The sequence below is a fragment of the Cupressus sempervirens genome, chromosome 7, assembly GCF_028749045.1.
Source record: "Cupressus sempervirens isolate cs-2001-9-10 chromosome 7, ASM2874904v1, whole genome shotgun sequence".
Lineage (NCBI taxonomy): Eukaryota > Viridiplantae > Streptophyta > Pinopsida > Cupressales > Cupressaceae > Cupressus > Cupressus sempervirens.
The window spans coordinates 73,650,960-73,667,646 of record NC_143124.1 but is presented as its reverse complement, the minus strand read 5'-3'; the positions used below and the strand labels follow the sequence as shown (position 1 = coordinate 73,667,646).

Here is a 16,687-nt window from a genome sequence, read left to right as displayed (position 1 = left end):
CCTTGGTCCAATCCAATATCATCACATTTGATCTACATTTTCATCATAATCCTTTAATAGGGTTATTCCTTGTGTTTATTTTATCATTTGGCCAATCATTTTTATTAATTTCTCCTATAGGAATAAATAACCCATGCTTTATTCCCATGTCTTTGATCATTTAATCCATTTCATTTTATTAATTCATCATCTTTTATTAATTCTTCCCAATTAATTAATATTTATTAATTAATTGTTCTATTTCCATGAATTTTGGGAATTTTCTATTTCCTAAATTCTAATTTCTATTTTGGAGTGATTTATAAGTTTTTAAATTAAAAAATCCCAACTCTTATATTTTCCCACTATTTGTGCTTCACTTCTTCTAGCCACCACTTCCTTTTTTTAAGCCTCCACTTTCCCTAATTCTTTTGTCATAAATTGTCATAGTTTATGAAAAATTTCTTTTTCTCTTTTGTCATAATTTGTCATAGCTCATGACATTTACCTTTTTCCTTTTTCATAATTGTCATAGTTCATGACAATTTTCCTCTTTTTCTCTTTGTCATATTTGTCATAGTTTATGACAAATTTCCTTTTTTTTTTTTTAACTCTTTAATTTCTAATTGTGCATCCCTTTGTCATTCTTTATGACAAATTTCCTCTTTCAATTTGTAAACTTTCATATTTTATGAAATTTACCTTTTTGTGCACTAAAATTGCTAATTTGCAATTTCTGTTGCAAATTCTATAAATTGTGATCATTTCTCTCATTTTTGGTTAACCATCTCCTTAAAATTCTTCTCATCATCATATTGTCATTTTTCATCTTGCTTTAATTTTTTCAATATGGGAGCTACATCAACTCTTTTGGAGAAGCAAGAAAGAGCACCATTGTCAAATTGAGGGAGTTTGCTACTTTTCTTACTTTATCTTTATTTCTTGTGTTAGGATTAAGATTCTTTTTGCATGCTTTTAGAGTTTGATGATTCCTCTTGCATGCATATTTCTGACAGTTTTCCTCTCCTATAGGTTTATGATTTCTTCTTTCTTTGGGTAAGAAATATGTGATCAAATATACTTGAAGAAGGCTGCAAACAATCTTTTCTATTAAACACATAATATTTAGAGTTTAATAAAATTAATGATAAGTATTTAAAAATTAAATTTCAAAAGAAACTAAAATTTTCAACAAATTTGAATACAACAACTAAAATATTTTAATAAAATGAGTAACATGACAATAAAAACATCAATACCTTAATGTTTCATTAAAAGCCCTAAAACAAAGATACGAATTATCTTTTTTGAAAAAAAATGTGTTTAAATTTTTTTAATTTGAAACATCTTAGCCACATAGATATCCATATCTCAACCTTAATATAAGAAGTACAACAATAATATACATACATACATACATACATACATACATACATACATACATGTAACACACGCGTGCGTGCACAGACATTGATAAAAATATCTAGCTTATATAAATATATGTGTCTCAACCTTTAAATCATGAATTAAAAAAGTAAAATATGATTCAATAGACATAGCCACTATTATTATTTTGCAAACTTTATGAGATTTTAGAATGTTTGGAAACATGGGTCATATTCCAACACATTTACTCAATATCTGGCCAACATTATAATCAATGCCATAATAAAGATTCTTGGCCACCTTTCTATGTGGTCAAAGATTAATAGAAAGGAATTCCCTTTGGTACATTCACAATGCCTCTTTAATTTAGATCATAACATAAGAATTGATGTTATAGTTGAGATTACCTTCATTAAATTACACATTTTCTTACATTAGGAGCTAAATCATAACAATTGATGTTATAGTTGAGATTCTTTAGGCTTAAAAGTGAGCTACCAAGCTAGAAAGTATGTAAGATTAGTTTTAAATTAACTCAAACGTACAATATTATTGCAAAAAATCCTCTAAGACTTTGACCTAGGTTATAGTCGCTTGTATTCAAAACCTATAAATAAACTTACAAAAATTACACATGTTTAAGAAATTTTATAAATTTTCTAAGGCATGTATCAATAACAATTTAAAAAAAATATTAAAAGGAGGATTTTTTTAAATTAGTTTATCTTTGTGATATTTCTATTAGTATTTAATTGTATTTTTTGTGAGTCGAATTCATTGACCCATGTTTCATGACTATTGGTTCACAAGAACCCATATCTCATGATACTAAATGGAAAACTTAGCACTCATTGCATCTAGGTGATGCTCACACAGGTGAAGCAATAGAGCTTCCTAGGAAGTTACCCATCCTAGTAATGCTCTAGCTCAAGTACACTTATCTACAAAATTTAATTAATGGCTAATACCAATTTTTTTGTAATATTCCATCTCAAGCATGCTTAACTACAAAATTTTATTCATAATTAAGCTCATTATGCTTGCAGTACTCTAGCTCAAGTGCACTCAACTACACCACTTCTTGCATGGTTGGACTCACTTTACTTGCAATAGTCCAGCTCAAAGGTGCTCAACTACAAAGTTTCCTCCAAGGGATGGGTGACCTTTTAGGAAGTTCTAGTGCTTCACCTTCATCAACATCACCTAGATGCAATGAGTGGTAAGTCTTCTACTCATTCTCATGAGAGATGAGTTCTTATAAACTATTGCTCATGAAACATGGGTCAATGAGCTTTAGTTAAAAACTACACAATTGCACCTTGATAGAAATATAAGAGTTTGACTCGTGAAAATATCTACTAAATTGATTAGTTCATATTTATCACAAATTGACTTGTTGTGGAAAATATCTCCTAGTAATTAGTTCATCTTAGTGAACTTCTATTGTCCCTTAAAAATTATTCATTTATGAGGATAGCGAATTAATGGGTTTGATTTGACCTTGTTATAAGTATTAACTATATGGTTTAAAGTTTTTGTTGCTCTTTTCCTTTTTTTTTCTTTATTGTTTTGGATGGAACTTTGATTGGATTTTGTCATTTTCTATGATTCTATTGAGTTTCATATAGTTTTGTTGCATGTGAATCACATTTCAAATTAAATTTTCCTTGGAGTTGTTCAAAGATCCTTTTCATGTAATAGAATGTTTCACATCACAAATACCTTTCAAAGAAAACAAGAAATTATTTGAGATCATTCAAAGCTCCTTCCACAAAAAGATCTTATGATAGGTTGGAATATGTATCTTATTCATTGACATATGTGTAATAGAAATTTGTATGAGCTTCGAAGTTAATTCAAGTACATGATAGGTGCCAATAACATTGGTGTTATATTTTGTAGTTTTCAGTGTTCCCTTCAATAAAACAGATGATATTTAGGTTGTACCTATTTAAAGCTATTGGTTTATGGGCCAGTAATTAATGTTCGTATGTTTAAACAATCAATTTTGATATACACCACTTGATTTGGTACTGAACTTGTGTCCTTGTATTGATTCACCCGTGACCATCTACATGTCAAGATTCCCAAAATGCTTTGAGGAGATGTACATGTTGAAATGCCTAAAAAAGTTCAAAAAAGCTTCAAGGAAGAGTACAAGGTGAAACACCTCGAGAAAGTTTAAAAAAAATCCTGCTTGATGCAAATAATGCTGTGTTATTCAAGTATTCGGCTATAGTTCTAGTTGTTTGTAGGAATCAGTCTTAATATGTGATGTTTAAGTCGTCATTTTTTTAAATTTTTACAAAGCTAAAAGCAGCTCGAATTACCATAAATCCAAAATGATCCAAAAGGATCCTTACATTTTCCCACCTGCGATTTCAAAGCACGAAATCCCCGAGAGCCAAAATCTAATTAATGTAACCATTAATTAATCTACAGCAGCGAAGATCCAGCAGGACCGACACCCAAGTGAAGATTCAAACCATTAGTCGAACAAGAGACATGAAATGAACTTTCAAAACCCGCCTGTAATTCACCATTCTGAGGTGGCTGCAAATATTTGTGGGGAGGATAGAAAGATCCATCGCCGCCATAGACTTTAGAAGCAAAGGAAGAAAAGCCAGTCTGCGTTGGCGGCACGTAGAGCCAGGAGGGCCGAAAGAAGGAAGCGCCGCTAGGGGCAATCATGCCGCCATAGTACGGACCGAGGAGAGCCAAGCGGTTTTGCATGGGATTTCCGTACAGACCGTTAACGGCCCTTGCATGGGCTCTCTTCGCTCTCTGCCGCTCTTTCTTGTGGGCATTTTGATGGCCTCCCAAAGCCTGAGAATTGCCAAACTTGCGGCTGCAGAAATGACATTCGAATTTCCTGCCATTGATGTTCTCTACCACGCTGGACCTTTCTTTGATCTCCTCGCTCGCCACGCTGGATTTCTCCTTCTCTTCGTTCTCATCTGAATCTTCGGCCCTCTGCGTGAGCTCCACTCCGAACAATCGAAGCACCTTTTCAGGCTTTGGAGTGCCTTCATTGGTTTCTTCCATGTATTTTCTCTTCAGCAACCCAGTGGACTCCATTAGGCGGTCTTGGTCTTCTTCTTCTTGTTGTTTTTGCAGAGGCAGGGCTAGGGAAAGTGCCCACGGATTATCTAAATGGGGGAAAAGCAATAAATTTGTCCAACTAGGAGATTCTCATCATAATTGAAATTGGTGGGGCCTATCAGGGTGTTACGAGTGTGACAGGCATGGTGAGTGAATGAATAGAGCACTACCACTATCACTGCCACAATTAGTCAATCAATCAATGCCTCTGATTAACGTCCATGATAGCCTTGCCCCAGCCTTCACATGCCGGCCCATCTATATTCTTAAAATTATTTGAAAAAATAAATTAATTTTGATTATTTAACACTTTTAGTTTTGAAATCAGGTCTTAGCATGTGATATTTAAACCATCAGTTCTCCAAATAGAACTCACTGCCACTCTTTTCAATTCTTTACAATATTCGATTTTAAGTTGAACAAATTTTGTTGGTAAAGCTATGTCATGCAGCTTCCCACACTCCTTAATGCTAACCTCCTCAATGAAACTTTGACTTCTAGAAAATAGCACATCTCCAAGTTTCTGACAACCAAACAACTTAAGACTTTCTAATGCATGCTGCTCATTAATGCCTTGTATTTTCTATAGCTTCCCACATCTGACAATACTAATCTCCTTAAGGAAAGCTTGACATGTAGAAAATGTTAGCTCTCCAAGCTCTTGTCAGTTGATTCCCTTAGAATAGTAGGGGTTAATTCACCCTGCTAGCCCTTTAGATAGTAGGGAAGCCAACTGCACCAGCAGGAAGCCAGTAGGGGCGTTACGTATAGAATCTGTGCCAATATAGGGCTCCCCACGCTGCATGCAGGGGACAATCCACCAAGAAAAGACTTTTGAGGTTGCTGCATTCATTAATTGTGACAGCCTTCAGGTTTGTTAGACCATTAATGAGATGGCAACACCTCAAGTTTGGGACAATCGCAAATGATGATGCTTTCAAGCTTTCGAAGACTTATCGATATTGTTTTCAAGTTTGTGCAATTAACGAACTCAACATATGTCGGCTCCACAGAATTGTCTACCGAAATATTGTTCAGACCCATTAGACTCAACTGCTCAAGCATCGGACACCGAGCTATGTTCAACTCTAGTTCTACCAAACTACCATGATCTGATTCTGCTGACACGGTTTTCAAACTATAACAATTTTTAAGTATAACTCTTTTAAGGAAGCTCAAGTTTACAACACTTAATTCCTGAAATTTTGAGCAATTAGAAATGTTCAATTCTTTCAGCTCCCTAAGAACACATAATCCAAACAAGCTTTTCAAACGACAATAGTTAAGTGTAAGTTTTTCCAAACTATTGAGCATTCCTAATAAATCTGAAAATCCTCCCAAAGAAGAATAATTATTCTGCAACTCTTTCAATTAGGTTGGCGCCTGAAATTCAAAATAAACTTATTTTAAACTCACTCGAAGGCTCGTATCTTTGATAGAAAATTAATTTTCAATAGATAACATTTAATACCTATAGCCACAATGCTTTGCGATGTAGATTTTTGATTATTAAGCATCGCAAGTTTTGAAGAGGAATCCATGAAGGTATGCTTGGCTGTAATTTCTTGGTATCCAGGTTAAGCTTTCCCTGCTTCTGAAAACCCTGATATTGGTGCTCAAGCCACGACAAGATCGTTGATGTATCAGCGGTGACATTCGATTCGATTCGATAAACCGTGCACTTGTCGAGAATTGAATGGAAGTATCTACTTTTGGTTTGGGCGATGATGTTTCAGGAACCCTTTGATTCCTGCATAAACAGAAGTAGTTCAAATTTGTGGTGCATTAAGAAGATAAGAGATGCAAAAGAAATATCACTAGATATGAAGCATAAAGGGGCAAGAGGAGAAAGCATACCAAAAATTTAAGATCTTGTGGACGCCACAACCGACAAGGATGGGCTCGTGCATTTGCCATTTCTCTACCCAAATCCCACAGATGGTCATGCTTTTTCAATGCAGATCTGTTTTCTCTTAGGGCCTATTTGGCTACGGGAATAGGAATAGCTCTGCAATACGTATTCAGGAATAGAAAATGGGGCCATGTATTCATGTTTTCTGTTTGGTTCAGCCAATATTTCATGGGGAATTCGTAGACCCCAAGATTTATGTTTTCTAAATAAATAAAAGTGGAATAGGAATACGTATTCCAATAACACCTATTTGGGTGGAATTGCAAAACCTCATTTTTGGGTCAAAATTGAGATATGTATTCCTATTTTACTTCGTATTCTAATTCCAATTTGGTGCATCCAAATGAAGAATTCAAAATTTTAAGAATTTACGTATGCCTATTCTGCTTGTACCCTTATGGTAACAAAATGAGAAATGAGAATCTAGACGACAACACAACTTGATGAGAAACCTAATATTTAAAAGTTACCTACAAGAAATGTGTTTGTATGTATATATAGTTTTAAGTCAAATTTATTGACCCATGTTTCATGAGTAGTGGTTCACAAGAACCCATATCTTATGATTCTGATTGGAAATCTTAGCACTCATTGCATCTAGGTGATGCTTACATGGTGAAGCAATAGAGCTTCCCAGGAAGTCACCCTTCCTAGTACTGCTCTAGCTCAAGCACACTTAACTACAAAGTTTTATCCAAGGATAATCCCAATTTTCTTGTAATATTCTATTTCATGCATGCTTAACTACAAAGTTTCATATATTATTAAGCCAAATTTTCTTACAATACTCTATCTCAAGTGCACTTAACTACATAGTTTCCTATATCGTTAGATCCACTTTTCTTGCAATACTCTAGCTCAAGGGTTCTCAACTACAAAGTTTCCTCCAAGGGATGGGAGACCTCTTAGGAAGTCCTAGTGCTTCACCTCCGTCAACATTACCTAGATGCAATGAGTGCTAAGTATTCCACTCATTCTCATGAAAGATGGGTTCTTATGAACTATTTATCATGAAATATGGGTAAATGACTTTTAGTTAAAAACTACACATTTGTATCTTGATAGAAATATAAGAGTTTGACTTGTGAAAGTATCTCCTATTGATTGGTTCATTTTATCACAATTTGATTTCTTGTAGAAAATATACCCTACTAATTAGTTCATCTCTGCGATCTTAAATATTGTCCCTTAAAATTTCTTTGTTTAGGAGGATAGTGAATTAATGTGTTTGATTTGACACGATAAGAGCTATTTAACTATTTGATTTAAAGTTTTTATCACTCTTTTTCTCTCTTTTTTCTTTATTATTTTGGATAGAACTTTGATTAGATTTTGTAATTAACTAGGATTCTATTGAGTTGCATATAGTTTGTGTTGCATGTGCATCACATTTCAAATTGAATTTTCCTTGGGAGTTGTTCAAAGACCCTCTCCTTGTAATAGAGTGGTTCACATGCCAAATGCCTTTCAAAGAAAGCAATAATTATTTGAGACCATTCAAAGCTCCTTCCACAAAAAGATCTTATGATAGGTTGGGATATCTAGCTTATTCATTGACAAATTTGTAATAGAAATTTGTATGGGCTTCAAAGCTAATTGAAGTACATGGTAGGTGCCAATAATATTAATGTTCTATTTTATACTTTTCATCTTTCCTTTTAATAAAACAGATGATATTTAACTTACATCTATAAAGCTATTGGTTTATGGGCTGGTAATTAATGTTTTGTAAGTTTAAACAATCAATTTTGGTATACACCACCTAATTTGGTACCAAAGTTGTGTCCTTGTATTGATTCACCTGTGACCATCTACATGTCAAGATTCCCAAAAATTGTACAAGTTGAAACGCCTAAAAAAAGTTCAAAAAAGCTTCAAGGAAGAGTATGAGGTGAAACGACTGAAGAAAATTTAAAAAAAAAATCTGCTTGATGAAAATAAGGGTGTGTTATTCAAGTATCTGGCTATAGTTCTTAGTTGTTTGTAGTAATCGGTTTTAATATGTGATATTTAAGTCGTTATTCTTAAAACTATTTGAAAAAATAAATAAATTTTGATTATTTAACACTTTTAGCTTAGAAATCAAATCTTAGCATTTGATATTTAAACCGTCAGTTCTCCAAATAGAAACCTTATTTCTACATAAGAGTTTGGAACATGACAGTAGTCGCTGCTATTTCCTTGTAGAACTCAACTGTGGTGGGGATTCAAATGAGACTGTCGCTACAGTTTCTTTACTTGTAGAATGCCTTGTATTGTTTGTAGCCTGTCACAAGACCGAACTCGAATGCTCTTCAGGAACCTCAATTGGGCAACATTTGGGAATTACGTATGCAGGGAGCAAAATGCCTTTGACATGATAGTTTTTCTTACTTTTTTTTTTGTAATTTGAGCACTCGACTTCTATAGCTCGGAACATGCACTACGATCAAAAACCATGATCAGCATTTTGAGTGTTTTGCATTATTCTATTTTAAGTCTCTCAGGTTTTATTGGTAAAGTTATATTCTGCAGCTTCCCGCACCGGATAATGCTAATCTACTTAAGGAAAGTTTCACATCTAGAAAATGTCAGCTAACCAAGCTCAGGACAATTCGCCTAGACAAGACTTTTGAGCTTGCCACATCCATTAATTGTGACAATCTTTAGGTTTCATAGACCATTAAGAGATGGCAACACCTGAAGTTTGAGACAGTCGCAAATAATGATGCTTTCAAGCTTTCGAAGACTTATTGGTATTGTTTTCAAGTTTGTGCAATTAACGAACTCACCATATGTCGGCTCCACATAATTGTCAACCGAAATATATTTCAGATCCATTAGACGCAAGTGCTCAAGCATCGGACACCGGGCTATGTTCAACTCTAGTTCTACTAGACTCCCATGGTCTGATACTGCTGACACGGTTTTCAGACTACCAATTGCTAAGTATAACTCTTTTAAGGCAGCTCAAGTTTACAACACTTAATCCCTGAAATTCTGAGCAATTAGGAATGTTCAATTCTTCCAGCTCCCTAAGAACAGATAATCCAAACAAGCTTTTCAGACGACGATAGTCAAGTGTAAGTTTTTCCAAACTATTGAGTATTCCTAATAAATCTGAAAATCCTCCCAAAGAAACTAATGTATCTGCAATTCTTTCAATTGGGTTGGTGCCGGAAATTCAAAATAAACTTATTTTAACCTCTCACTCGAAGACTCGAAATAGTAATGAAAGTTCTGTTGATAGAAATTTAATTTTCAATGGATAACATTTAATACCTGTACTTGGCTCTGCCACATTGCTTTGCGATGTAAATTTCTGATTATTAAGCATCGCAGGTTTTGAAGAGGAATCCATGAAGGGATGCTTGGCTGTAATTTCTTGAAATCCAGGTTAAGCTTGCCCTGCTTCTGCAAACCCTGATATTGGAGCTCAAGCCACAACAAAATCATTGACGTATCAGCAGTGACATCCGATTCCCCTACAAAGTATGTAATTCGATAACCTGTGCACTTGTCGAGAATGGAATGGAAGCATCTGCTTTTGGTTTGAGCGATGATGTTTTGGGAACCCTTTGATTACTGCATAAACAGAAGCAGTTCAGATTTGTGGTGCAGTAAGAAGTTAAGAGATGAAAAATAAATATCACTAGATATGAAGCATAAAGGGGCAGGAGGAGCAAGCATACCAGAAATTTAAGATCTTGTGGACGCCACAACCAACAAGGATGGGCTCGTGCATTTGCCATGTTTTCTCAATGCAGATCTGTAACCAGACGGCAAGGGCAACCTGACTAGAAACCCAATATTTAAATGTTACCTAAATGTTACCTGTAAGAAACTTATGTATGTGTGTATATATATAGAGAGAGTTTTAAATATGAAATACAAATATTAAATATTTTATATCTTCCAAATAGAATTTATCCATTGCAGAAGAGATTTCTCCATAAAACAAAATATTCCATACAATTGAGAGTTCACCATGAAACAAAAAGTTTCATTAATTAACAAAGTCCTTAAATTTTAGTGGAACAATTTGGAATTCACAAACGAATACCAAAATCCCTAAAAGTGGAATCTGTCAGTCATAAATATAGGCCGAAAAAAGTTACAAATATAATTTAATATTTGGCATGCAGAAACGAGCCTTTCTTGCATTGAAACAGGCCAGCAAACGTCACGTTTCTGGCAACTATGGTACTCTTCTCCTACACTAGCCCAATATGCCTCCTTTACTGAGTCTTGCACAAGGCACTTGTTTTCTAGTATTTTCAGGGCATACTGAGCGCTCCATCCTGATACCTCCCATATTTTCAAGGCAATACTTTTGAATTCGTCAATAAAGAAGCAAGCGATGTCTATTAAAATTTGTTGCTGCTCGTAGTCCAATGCATCAAAGCTTATTTTAAGTCTTTGATGTATGTCTCGAGACAGTGTCCTCCTAACTTTGTTTAGTTCTAGGCTCCAATAACTCTGATCTTGGCCGTGGACATGATTGCCAAGAACTTGAAGAGAGGTAAGCCTCCACAAACATTTAGGAAGGAGTCAACCAGGTTCTCATAATCGCTAGCCGGATGGGGCTGTTCGAAGGTATGCCAACAAAACAACTGTCTGGCATCTTCTCTATCTAACCCTTTTAGATTATATGCAACAGTTACTCCTGTGCATATAAGCACCTCTGCATCACGGGTAGTAACAATTACCTGGCAATCAACTGATCTCTTTAGCATATCCATTATCAGTAGAGAATCCAAATGCTGCATTTGATCAATATCATCTAAAACAATTAGGAAACTCAGCTGCTTGCTCCTTCGTATGCAGTCCCCAATATGACTTTTTTCTTCTTCTATACATTGAAAATTGAGTCCATCTTGTTGGAAGAGATCTTTGAGGAGTTTCAACTGCAAAGAGGGAAATCTGTTATTTGCAAAGGCTTCCCTTACATCGAACAGAAAACAGGCTCACTTATATTGGGGGAGCTTTCGGTTGAACAACTCTTACACTTATATTGGGGGAGCTTTCGGTTGAACAACTCTTTAGCAAGCGTTGTTTTGCCGACTCCACCTATTCCAAAAATGCCCACAATCTGAGTCTTGTCTTTGCCGCCTTTATTCGTCCAACACTTCCTTTCAAAATCTCCCACAAGCTCAGCAAAACACGCCATTTCAAAATCTTTCACGAGGCTGGGAAGTCCCACTGGGTATTTGATAACATGCAGAGATAGTTTCCTTTGAACTTCATTTTGGATAGCTGACACTATAGTTTGGGAATCACTGCTACTTAACAGAGAAAAGAGAGGTTTTAATAAGAACTAAATTTAGCGGTCTAATTCTACAAATTTTGTGCAAGATTTAAAATAAAACAATGTTTAATGACCAAATACAATAAAAATCCATGTAATCTTACTTGAAATAGCTGCTGAATTCATGTCCTGTAAGGATTGAAACAGATTGCAGGGCTTCTTTCCACTCCTTGAGCTTCTCCATATACCTCCCCTTCTCTTCATATTCAGTCAAAGCCTTGGCATACTTTCCCTTTTCTATGTAGCGAAGAGTAGAAGGATCCACTTCATAAAAAACTGGAATGATCTTAGCACTACTTTGCAACACGAGAACCAGTTCCGCCAAACACCACGGGGACTCTGCATATCCTTTGGAAAAGATAGCTATGTGTACGTTAGCAGACTTGATGGCATTCTCAATGGTCGAAGGAAATGAATCATCAAATTCTTTCTCTTCTGAATCAAGAATTGCGTTTATTCCTAACTACTTTAAGGAATTGTAAAACTGAAGGGCTACAGTTTGTTTGACATCAGGGCACCTGTGGTTGATGAACACATCAAACAATCTTGAAGATTTGTCTACATTCTTGCATTTCATTGTAGGTTCAATTCTAGCGAATGCATTTCCCTTATTTGCTGGGTGAGATGAGGATGAGGATGAGGATGCCATTGGGTAATCTTGAAGACAGAGTGTAGAATATGGGCTGTTGGTGCAGGGGAAGATTTAAGGGATTTGGATCGGAGTAAGCATAAATAGAGAGGATTATATAAAACCAGCAGATGTAGGAGGCGAGCACGTTCCTTCTTGGATATAACAAAGAAAACTAAATGCTTAGAGAGTCAGGTGCCACAAACAGTGCAAAACTGAATTCCGTTTACTTGTCAAAGTCAATTTTTTAAAGGTTCTAACCTAAATCGTCCAAGGAAACGATTTACCCAATTCTTTCTCCATCATGTTCTTCATTTCTTTTTTCAGTAAGATAAGGATGAGTATACTATTGGTCAGTGCTGAACATCAGTGAAGAATATGGAGTCTTGGTGCGGGAGAAATTGGATCGAAAAAAGCATAAACATATAGGAACACATAAAAGCTATATTGTTAGAAGCAAACAGGTCCCTTCCAGGAAACGACAAAGACCTGGGAAAATTGCTTACAAAATAGGGCGGCATCGTGCAAAGAAAATTGTATTTCTCTTAACTCGCCAATGTTGTCTTCAAGCAATTGAATCTATCGTTCACTTCTACAAAGGAATTAATTTTAATGAATCCCGGTCTTGAAATCTTATCCGCTCCCTTCCTCGCAACTACGGATACGTCTTATCCTTTCGTGTGTACTCGCAATTAACCCATTGTTCGATAGTTCTAGTGGGTGGTTATAGGCTCTTCAGGGTGGGCTTTGCCTGTATTTAAGTATCCTCAGGTTTGGTATTCTTCTGTGAGAAAATTAAAATCTTTTAAGGACAATTATAATAAAAAAACTGATATGAAGCAAGAAATTGGGGCATATCGATGTATAAAAACATTTTATACACAACCAACTACACCGAAGGCATTTCTTTGTTTGAAGTAGACGAGCTGATTTCATCCATCGACGGTTGACAGCATTGCAAAAATCTTGGACGATGATTGAATTCATCTTGCCTAATCTTTTTTATGGTGGATTTTCATCCTGCACCCAATCACTGCATTTCGTCACCAGTTTTCGGCTTTTTCTTGGGCGACGACAATTGAAATTATCACGTATAGTGTCTTAAAATTTCAGAGGCTACCTGTATGTGATAATTAGTCAAAACGCGGTTGATTTTTTAGGAGCTTGCAAAGATGTGACATGCCGGTAAAAACAACAGACCAACAAACTCTCAGACGAAAAACCAGTTACTAGTCACAATAATTAATATTATGTCACTTCTTTTTCCCCTAGAACATATTAGCTGCATTAAAATGGAAAGGAAAGTCATATTGCATTTTTTCATAAATTCATTTCTATGGAACGAGCTACCGAGGAAACTGCTGACTGGTGATGTGTGGAACTGCCCTGGGTAAATACTACAACCATCTTTTAGGGCTCCTCTTTAACATCTGTTTCCCCTAAATCTCTATATATTTTAAATTAGGCTGTGGAAACTTAATTACAGGATAGTTGATTGTGCTATAACCCTTTAATCTACCAAATATTTATATAGCATTTGTTCTTCATCTGCTATGATTTCAAAGGACCCAAGACCTGTGAAATTGTACGGGACTCCTAACAAAGCATGAATAGTTTCTCCAAACAGTTTGAGTGTCTTATAATTCTATCTCAAATTCCATCCCAAGGGTTTCTATAACACATTAAGTGTGACTAATGAATGCCAATAAGATGTTGAAATGGATCCTGAAGATTCATGGAAAGGTGGATAACTAATAGTCTGAACACTCCAAAATATATTATTTATTTGTCTCACGTCCAAGTCAGTTGTCTCATGGCTTAATAAATGTTTTTTAAATCAAAGGATTCTTTGTTGTTTTTTCACATTTATTACAGAAGTCGAGTGGAGAAATTACTCTATTGTAACATAACTCCATTACAGCTAATCAACTCCTTTCTTCCTGGGTCAAAATAATGCACCACAACAGTCTTTACTCTTGGCAGGAAGACTTTAGTTGCATTATAGTTCTGTCACAGTGTTCGTGTTTGATCAAATGACTATCTTTAAATTTGTATCTTACTTCCACTTAGCTGTCTATGTAAGTCCACATTTCCATTAGTTTTGTTTGGTGTCAAATCCTCTTAGTCTCATGTCAAACACATTTGCTTTGTTGTCAATCTCCTTCACAATCTTTTAAGTATGCACTTTTATCATTTAATTGTATAAAAATGCTTCCAGTTTTCAATACCATCAAGTTTAACAGCTCCCAATTATTTGTTGAATTGCAGTAGATATTAGAAGCATTAACCTCTAGAACTCTTCCCAATATTCATATAAACTTACCATAAAACCCACACAAAACCTAATGAAGTGGAGAGTGAGGGGAATGGTTGAACGTTGAAACCTCCTTATCGATTGCCACCCAACTCAAGTTGAACACTGAGTTTCTAATTTTTAGATTTCACAAAGCATGTGAAATGTAGCCTCCTTTATTCATCTTCAAACCCAATGAAAGAAGTGACAGCTGCAATTGAATGCAGGGAACAAATATCAATGGAGATAGCCAGGTGTACGAGTCCACAGTAGTCCCAATAAAAGAAATACCCCCTTGGAAATGAACAATGCTAACCACATTATGAAACCCTACAATTCTGAATGCACAGGCATCAACATTCACAAGATTGAGATCACAAATCTCTCTTTTCTCTCTCCAAAAATCTACTATTCTATGCCCTTCTCTTCATCCTTTTGAAGTCATGTTGTTGTCTTATCAGGTCATGTTAATCCCCCATGGAGGAACTGCTCTAGTTGTTTTGGTTTACATTTGGTTGGCTTGGCATTTCCTCCGCTCTGCCTCAGCCAATGCTACAAATGCTGCCATTGCAATGGTGGGCTTTCCAAGGATGACATTCAGAAGCTCCCCACATTCATTTGCAATTGCCACCATCATGATCATGAGAAACAGAGTGATGGAGATGATGAGAAGAATAAGAGACATTGTGATGGATATGAGGATAATGAGAAACATAGTGATGGAAATGACAATGAGAAGATTGTTTAGGAATTGTGAAATGTCCCTTTTTCTAATTTCCTATGATATTTCAAGCCTCTAATCAGATTTTCAAAATCAAACAACCAATATTGCAAAGATCCACTAATTTCTCAATAAACCCCAAATCGGGTATGTCCGAAATAGTGCCAAAAACTTCACAACTTCACATGTTATTAATAAATTTGAAAATGAATATTTTTACAAAAATTTCAGCAGCATAACGACCTACAAAATGACATTTTCAGATCTGTATAGCATCTACACAACAGCTCACAAACATAGGACAAAAACTATGCTCATCGGGCTCTCGAAATAACACAAAAATGCTCGAAAACACCACAAAAACACTAATAAACTATCTTAGAAGTTTAACCACATCCCAATACATATATTCAGCTCTATTTTAACATCTTAAATTCTGAAATACAACAGCAACCCAAACTGATATGAAATACTCAACCAGAAACACCAAACTCTTACAAAAAATACACTCGAAAAATCACAAATCTGCATTGTTCAGCACAAAGGCAAACTCTGCATGAGCATGCACATGGAATGGCTTCAAACTACCATCCTTAGCCTTCCTAGAAACCTGCAAACTCCCGTTCTTGGGTCTCCTTCTCCATAGGTTTGGCAGCCTCTGAAGAATAACAAAAAAAATGAGCAAAAATCAAGTTCTGGAATGAGCCCAAAATGCCTCCAAACCCCTTAAAAGAGGGCATAACCCTAACTCACGTCCAAGAGGGGTTAATAAAACATATTTTAATTTATTAGTCCATTAGCTTCCAAAGATTATCCCCTTTTTTCGAAACTTCACCTTTTTGGGCCTACCTACCTTAGGAAAGATTATTATTTTTAATTATTTGAAAAAGGGACATGACAAGTCCTCCCCTCTCAAATATTGCTTGTCCTCAAGCAATGGCTGAACAATAAACCAATCAATCCACTTGGATCCCAAATGTAGTCATGAACTATAGTACTATCAATTAACACAGGCTCCTGCAATACCCTCTGCAATATAACCAAGAGGAATCCATAACCAAACTGACAATTATAGCTCAACCAAACTCCAAAATCAACACTACCACAATTAGAAACCCATGAGACACAAACTCTTAGAACATCAGAACCCAAGTAAAGTGGATAAATCAAACTGCCAACATAGTAAATACCATCAACGCATCCCACTGGCCTATAACGAATGTACAATCCAACTCTGCAACAATGGTGAATGCTCCTGAATAAAATTGTACCGTGTATGGAGAATCCACACACTGTACAACTCCTGCAGTCAACACAACTCTGCAGATCACTGACCACTGTCTCATAACCATAACTCCCATGCACTGCTGATGGTGAAA

At 35.6% G+C, this 16,687-nt stretch overlaps 2 protein-coding genes across 2 annotated transcripts; both read right to left on the bottom strand.

The window, feature by feature from the left end:
- Positions 1 to 3,654: 3,654 nt before the first annotated feature.
- LOC149545560 (zinc finger protein 6-like) lies at positions 3,655 to 4,512 on the bottom strand. The gene has a single exon (XM_089794180.1). The coding sequence runs from the start codon at positions 4,441 to 4,443 to the stop codon at positions 3,802 to 3,804; it is 642 nt and encodes a 213-aa protein (XP_089650306.1). The 5' UTR covers positions 4,444 to 4,512; the 3' UTR covers positions 3,655 to 3,801.
- Positions 4,513 to 5,164: 652 nt separating this feature from the next.
- On the bottom strand, positions 5,165 to 15,221 carry LOC149545559 (disease resistance protein RUN1-like). The gene is made up of 11 exons (XM_089793803.1): positions 15,097 to 15,221; positions 14,780 to 14,925; positions 11,771 to 12,101; positions 11,398 to 11,640; positions 10,897 to 11,281; positions 10,508 to 10,738; positions 10,051 to 10,151; positions 9,868 to 9,943; positions 9,641 to 9,781; positions 5,371 to 5,664; positions 5,165 to 5,266 (listed from the first exon to the last, which is right to left on the bottom strand). Exons 1-11 carry the CDS (start codon positions 15,219 to 15,221, stop codon positions 5,165 to 5,167), a joined length of 2,175 nt encoding a protein of 724 aa, XP_089649929.1.
- Between the last annotated feature and the right edge of the window lie 1,466 nt (positions 15,222 to 16,687).